Raw genomic sequence first — 7,206 nt, forward strand, 5'->3', positions numbered from 1 at the left:
AGAAGAAAAGCTAGGTATTAAACTATATATAAAAAAAAAGGAAAGTAGAAGAAGAAGAATATTTTCAATTTGTCAAATTGGTTTAGGTTAAATCAAGTTGGTTGTTGGATACGGAATAACTAGTCTGATTAGAGTTGGAGATTGGTTCATCTTGGGGATAACAGTTGTAGCTGTTCCATCAGATATCTGACTCGATCCAACTCCAACATGATAGATTTTACCAGATCCGATTAAAATATAAAGAGAATATAAATTATAAATAAAATATTTAAAATAGATTTGAGTTGAGTACAGATAATGATATATCTCGCTTCGAATCCAATCATGTATATTTTTAACCTAAATCCCTCTTTCACAATTGTAATTATTTTAAAAAATTTGCATGATAAGTTTCTTGTTTCATTCGTTCCGATTCATCTTAGGTCGGTCTGATCCAATCAGATGTGAGATATGTAGAGGATGGTATGACTTTTTTTAATTATGAGATGGATATATAGATTGGTCAATGGATCTCCATGGCCATCCCTAGTCCACCTTGCGTTCCTTGCACGTCTTCTACGCTTGGTATGAGACTTGGATGCTTTAGCTTTTGTAGGCATTGTTTAATCAATGTGTCTCACACCTTTTTACCGTGGTCAAAAAAGATTGTTGAAAGAGAACGTGCTTGGTGCGTGTGGACAGGGAAACACACTGTATGTCTGTATCTGAATTTTGGTGGCCGAAACTACGAGTTAGATAATATTTTTTTATTCAATCATTAAGCTCATGGGTGAATAGCTGTAAAGAAAATGGGCACGTGGCCGTGTTGGTGGTAAGCTTCATTGAGTTCATTATCTGAAACAATACTGTATTCCTTTAGTAATTTCAGCGCCAGTTCCCCACCATTCATTAACCAGAGGTAAAATTCCTGCTTTATTACTGAACAGTGATGGTGGCACTGTTCGTTAACCAGGCTTTCATGTTTGGGATACTTGTTTCTCCCTCTGTTGAATTCTCTTCGCTGCTGCCTTTGTTTATATTTTTGTTGAAGACTATGATGGAGATGCAGCAGCCTGATGATCATCCCTGGGATTCAGTTGCTACTGTCTAATGAGTGAATCGGTACTGCTCTTTGGAATCTTCTAAATTTTGCTTCCATTCCTTAATGAAAGTATGATCTTCTGAGTCTCACTGTTGTTTTTTGTTAAAAGCTTTCATTTTGTGCATTTCTATTGTAATGAGGTTGCATCGTCTTGGTCATGGATTTCAAAACTCATCCTCAAAAATCACATGCCAATTAGGAGAATGGACATCATGCAATCCACCAAATTGAAAAAGCTAAGATGAAATAACCACACTTACTTGGATGCTCACTGACCTTTAGGTCAACCTCTAGCCGACCTTCGAATTAGGATTCTTTTGACCTCCAAATTGATATCTTATCATTAACAGGAATGAAGCTCATGACAGGCACCGACCTCTGGATCTGAACTCCATCAATCACTAAAGATAAAATCTCGCAGTCTATAATGATACGGATCTTATCAGAATGGCACCTCGACTATGGACAGCATCAATCTACCGACTCATCGAGACATGGGACAATCCGTTGAAATCTCCTAACAAATTCTTAAAATATGGTCATATGGGTATAACAAAAATTCACGACTAACCACCTACAGGATCAGGCCTGATGACCTACGGCCTAAACATAACAAACTCCGACATCTCTCTATATAAGAAAGTAATAAAGAGATCCTCGATTAAGCTCGAAATAAACTCTGATAAACAAATCCAAATCACCACTAGCTTTCATACTTTCTCTCTATTTATGCTCAAGCTCCGACTAACTTAATTATTGGAGGATCATCCATCGGAGACCTCACCTTCAATATGAGTGAATTTTTTTTGAAGATCCGTCCTCACATTCAAATCATCCTCTATCTCCATCACATCAGCACATCTGAGACCCTAACGCATGCAACATCAACTTTTTTTTTTTTTTTGGATGTAATTTGGCTGTCTAGATACTCCCCATTATATTTTTTCTGAAAAAAAATTTGGTGAGTAACATGGGATCTTCCTATTATTATCAAAAAAAAAATGGTGGCACTGTTTGAATAATTAAACTACATGAAATCAATGAATAGTTGCAACATAATAATTTCTTAGTTAAGTGGAGTATTAATTGTACTGACAATACTTAGCATATAGCCCACGAAGGTACCTGGGAACTACAAAATTATCATACTTGTTTGTTTCTTGGAAGGTCATTGCCATACGCCAGCTGTTTTAGACTCATATTTATGTTTCTTTTTCTCAGCTAATTTGCCGCGTGTAATGAATGCCCAGCAGTTTGTTGCAACGCAGTAGTGATAAAATGATGGCGACAAGAAAGTTTTTTTAAAAGGCTACGTGTCATCCCACAAATGGTTCTACTGCGTATTATTTATTTCTTTGCCGGGACTTCAGCCATGGCGTGGCTTAATTATGAACGACTTAATCAATTATTTTTTCTTCTGAAGATGGATAAGTTTCGTATAAGGATGCGGCAGAGAAGGCAGAAGAAACTTTATTTTAAGTCCAAACATTGGTCACAATAATGGAGTAACTGCTCTGTGCAACCGTTCTAACATAAAAAAGAAAAGAAAAAAATGGTAAAGAGTGAGAGAGAAAGACTGGAAAATGAACAGAACAGGAAGCAGGTTTGATATTTGTATTTTTTTTCTAATTTTCTGATAAGCAAGGCTAAATGATTAATGATGAACAATAGTTTTTCCCCCTTTCCTTGAGTGAAAAGTAGGCAAGTCCTTCCATATATTGAAATGACTAACAATAGTTTTTTTTTTTCTTTTTTTTTTTATGATTGAAAAATGACTCACAATCGTTGAACACATGTTTAATGCAAAGATGAAAGTATTAAAACTAATTATCTTTTGATAGCTACCCACCTGATTAGCCTCAAGCGAGGGAGGTTAAACTGATAATTGTGTGATACATGACCTACTATATGTAGCTAATGACAGTTTGATAAGTCTCCAATTCCATTTGTCCATTTTGTTAGTTGATAATGATTTATTAATTTTTTTAAAAATTTAATTAATTATTAAAAGTTATTGATTAACAACATCTAGTAAAATACAAAGTTGTGGACAATTCATTATTACATCATAAGTTTTTATTATGGACTCCTGTTGTTCCTATTGAGACCAAAAAAAAAAAAAAAAAATCAGCCGCTTCATGGGTCTCCTATTAATCATCATGCTGTTTTCTTCTGCAGCATAATGGGCTCACCCATCTGCTACCCGTACCTACTTAAATATTTTGATATTCCAGTTAAAGCAGGGCAAGAAAATTATTGGCATTCCTTTATTGCTGACATCAGCCATGAGGCCATAATAATTTACAATAGAATATTATGAAAATATTAATTAAGAGAGAGAACGAAAGAGGATAGGTGGCTTAATTCCCAAGCCTTCACAAGAGTGGGGGAGAGAGCCTCCATTTGAACAGTGATTGGTGGATGTGTCAACGTTCACACCAAACGGAAGAAGCTCTGAGGGCCAAAAACAATATAAAGAGGGGAAGGCTAACTTCTGCTGCTCTAGATAAGAGGAAAGGGACCCAATCTTCTTCTATAGGTAGATTCTTCTCTTCTTGCCTTTGAAAAGACTTTTGCATAATTCTCAAATTTTTTGTCAGGTATTTTTCATTGCATAGTATTGATGATATGTATGTGGAGTGGTTCTGTTTTATCTGTAATATCAAGTGTCCTAGCTAGGGAAAAGCTCCAGTTTCTCAATTCCTCTCAAGCTTAAGTTCTTCATGCAGTTGGCTTCCTTATTCTCTTTCCGTTTTCCAAATTCATTGCCACAATTTTAGCTCATATTTTTGTAAACCACATGGTTTGTAATTGTTCTGTGACCTGGATATTGACTTTTTTCTTCTTTGAATCCTCATTAACTTGCTAAAATTCTTTACTTGGACAAAAAAGAAGAAAGAAGAAAAAAAGATATCCTAAATTGTATCCTAAATTTTTTAGCCTTAGAAACACTGAGTTGGTATTTATTTCTGCAGATATTTTCTTAAAGGGGGAGCACCAATCTAATGGATACATCAGTTGCGAGGTGGTTTTCTGATATGGTAAAGGAAATCACAAGCAAATCTTGTACAGCTTCAGCATAAATTTTGTTAATTTTCTGAAAGCTTTGTGGTATAATTCATGCAGGGAATGGATGATCCAAGTTTCCTCCATCAGTGGGATATGGACTCCTTGGATCAGTTCACTGCACAACAAATAGCGGTGTCTCTTGGGCAACACTTCCAACAATCCCCCTCCTCAGAGAGCTACACCTCGTACCCTTCCTTCCAACCACCGGCAAGCACCACATCAAACACCTTTAGCTGCTCATCCATGGACACCAAGTGTGTCGAAAGGCCCAAAAAAGTCCTCAAGACCAGCAGCTGGAATTCTTGCACCACCGAGCAGAACTCATCTCTAGCCCCTGATGCCTCGTCTCCATGCATCCTTTCCTTCGGCAAACCGGAATCGCCGAGGAACCAATCTGGCTTATATGAGAGTTTAGTTGGGGCTGTGAAGCCAAAAGAAGAGATGGAGATCTTGGTTCCTCATGGCTTAAAGAGGAGCTATGGAACTATGATTGAACAGGGACCCAAAAGGATGAACATGGGAGCTAGGCCAACTTCTAATAACCAAGACCACATCATTGCGGAGAGGAAGCGAAGGGAGAAGATGAGCCAGAGATTTATTGCACTGTCAGCACTCATTCCTGGTCTCAAGAAGGTATGTTTCTTATTGATCATCCACTTGTTAGCCTTCAGCATATACTACTTACAAGTTTGTATAAACAAACAACCCCTCCACCCCCACAGCGATAGCGAACGGGAGAGACAGAGAGAGATTTGATGGAAATTGCTTTACGATTTAACCTATGGTTATGGTCAATCTAAGAAAGGGAAGGTGTAGAAATTGTTCAGGATTTACCTGTTGGACTTCAACTGAAGAACTTTAAATTTCCAATATGAATATATATTGAACTGTGTTTTCTATAGATTTAAATTAGTTGTGAGAGTAATAATAAACATCATCACAACAAGTGAGATTGATCGCAACGTTAAATGGAAGTATGAAAACAATTAATACATGAAAGCAGTCGCAAATTGTGGAAAAGAACCCTGAAAGTTCTTTTGGATTAATTTTTTCTTGCACGGTGTCGCATAGTACGGAGTAGATAACCTAGTCAAGAGGTATTACGTGGAATAGTAGCGACCAACTTGCACTGAAAGATATTTCTGTTGAAATTCATAGTCAGAGTTTGTAACATGAGGGTGAAAGCTCCATGAAATAATGAATTATGGAATAATTGTTTCACTGCCATAGATAATTAACCACAACTACGTAAATCAATAAATTACCCACAGCTTATAATTGTCAATGATCTCTACATTAAATTCTATATAGGTGTTTCTCAACGGAGCTACGATACAGTCCTACCTCCCATGTATATATTGAATTCATTGTTAAAGTAAATTACATTGCTAAGCACTAGTTATATCTCCAACATTTTTTTTTTTTTTTTTTTTGAGAACTTAGATCTCCATCTTGTTAACCCCTTTTGGCAGATGGACAAAGCTTCCGTTCTTGGAGATGCAGTAAAGTATCTGAAACAACTACAAGAGAAGGTGAAAACTCTCGAAGAGCAAAATGCGAAAAGGACTGTGGAGTCGGCAGTTGTTGTGAAGAAATCTCAGCTTTCTTCCGAGGACGATGGCTCCTGTTGTGATGAGAATTTTGAGGGGTTCCCATCTGGTGAATCCCTCCCAGAGATTGAGGCCAAGATGTCTGAAAACAGTGTCCTCATTAAGATCCACTGCGAGAAACGCAGTGGAGTATTGCTGATGGCACTCTCTGAGATCGAGAAGCTCCACCTCAGCGTCATCAACACTAGTGTCATCCCCTTTGCCAGTTCCCATCTTGATATAACTGTTGTGGCTCAGGCAAGATTCGAACTTCTTCGTATAGTACTCCGCAATGCAGCCTTTAAAATTAATTAAGGGATTAGCAACTAGCTGTAGAAAATCCAGATAAACTGTTTGGTTCTTTTTGGAGTTGCTTAAATTTTTTTTTTTTTTGTTGATGAAGTGCTTAAACATTAGGTAACCTTTGAACTTTGTTCTTTAATACAGATTGATGCAGAGTTCTCCATGACAGTGCAAGATTTAGTGAAGAAGCTCAACTCAGCTTTCAGGCAGTTCATGTGAAGAAGCTGAGACAGCCTTGTATAAAAGAAGGTGGTGATGGTGGCCCCCTTTTTTTTTCATTAGTGTTGAGATAAAACTAGGGCTAATGGTTGGCTAGCTAGTGTCAGTTCTAGTCTTTTTGGACTTCCTTTTACTTCTGAAAACAAGGCCTTCGATCCCCTCACACTTTAAAGATCACCATTTTCAGTTGTTTTTGCTGCATGGTTTTTTTTTTCTTCTCCTCTTTTTTAAAGCTCTTCTCTCCCCTTTTTTGCACGGTTGAAGCACTCGGCCATGTATTGTTCTAGGAGAGAGGATCGACTCACTAGCTACGCTCTTTTTTTTTTTTTTTTTTTTTTTGGGGAGTGGTGGGGAGGTGGGAGAGTTTTTGACTTTTCAAAACCCCTTTCCTTCCCCTTCTATTATGTCTCCTTTTTGAGGGGTTTGACTTCTTCAAACCTACCTCTCGCCTTCCTTTCCATCTATCTCCACTCCCAAAAGCTTGACTGTGAAAAAAAATGGTGCTTTCTTTTTTTTATTTTATGGGGTGAAATAGGCCTTGTTGCAGGAGCTTGGGGTCCTTTTTTTTTGAGGGTCTTATGAATAATTCCTACTCGTGTCCCTTTCTCTTGCTGCTGTCTCTCTTGTATGAAAGGTCTTTCTTTTATGTAAATTTGTGACAAGGTCTTTAAAGCACCAACCATGTTGTTGTAATGGACAAAATGTGCAAATAAAAATACCAAATAGTTCCAGTGGTTGATATGGCAAGGATCTTCTCCTGGTAGCGAAGTTGTATGTCATGGATTGTGAAGCACATGCACATTATTTCTTTTGCTTGGATATTATATACTTTGTTTCTTATGCTTAGTTCCTTGGTGTCGTTGTCTCTTAGTTCAGGCAAGTCAATATCATCTTTTTTTATAGGCAGACAGCTAAGGAATTTGTGGTTTGGGATGCGTGATGAGG

General features: G+C 37.4%; 1 protein-coding gene across 3 annotated transcripts; it reads left to right on the forward strand.

Annotated features, from left to right (window-relative positions):
* The first annotated feature begins 3,454 nt into the window (after positions 1 to 3,454).
* On the forward strand, positions 3,455 to 7,000 carry LOC105058167 (transcription factor bHLH18). Of its 3 annotated transcripts, none has more exons than XM_010941003.4 (5): positions 3,455 to 3,620; positions 4,057 to 4,122; positions 4,208 to 4,783; positions 5,623 to 5,997; positions 6,187 to 7,000. In XM_010941003.4, exons 2-5 carry the CDS (start codon positions 4,087 to 4,089, stop codon positions 6,259 to 6,261), a joined length of 1,062 nt encoding a protein of 353 aa, XP_010939305.1. In that variant the 5' UTR covers positions 3,455 to 3,620; positions 4,057 to 4,086; the 3' UTR covers positions 6,262 to 7,000. The 3 variants fall into 3 exon arrangements, with proteins under 3 accessions (XP_010939305.1, XP_010939306.1, XP_073105532.1); XM_010941004.4 differs by lacking the exon at positions 3,455 to 3,620 and adding an exon at positions 3,629 to 3,681; XM_073249431.1 differs by lacking the exon at positions 3,455 to 3,620 and adding an exon at positions 3,719 to 3,884.
* The last annotated feature ends 206 nt before the right edge of the window (positions 7,001 to 7,206 follow it).

Source organism: Elaeis guineensis, chromosome 15, assembly GCF_000442705.2.
Source record: "Elaeis guineensis isolate ETL-2024a chromosome 15, EG11, whole genome shotgun sequence".
In the NCBI taxonomy this organism is placed as follows: Eukaryota; Viridiplantae; Streptophyta; class Magnoliopsida; order Arecales; family Arecaceae; genus Elaeis; species Elaeis guineensis.

Coding starts and splice junctions, on each gene's coding strand:
- LOC105058167 (XM_010941003.4), top strand. CDS start 4,087: ATGGATACATCAGTTGCGAGGTGGTTTTCTGATATG. Junction 4,784..5,622: donor TCATTCCTGGTCTCAAGAAG/GTATGTTTCTTA, acceptor CCCTTTTGGCAG/ATGGACAAAGCTTCCGTTCT. Junction 5,998..6,186: donor ATATAACTGTTGTGGCTCAG/GCAAGATTCGAA, acceptor TCTTTAATACAG/ATTGATGCAGAGTTCTCCAT.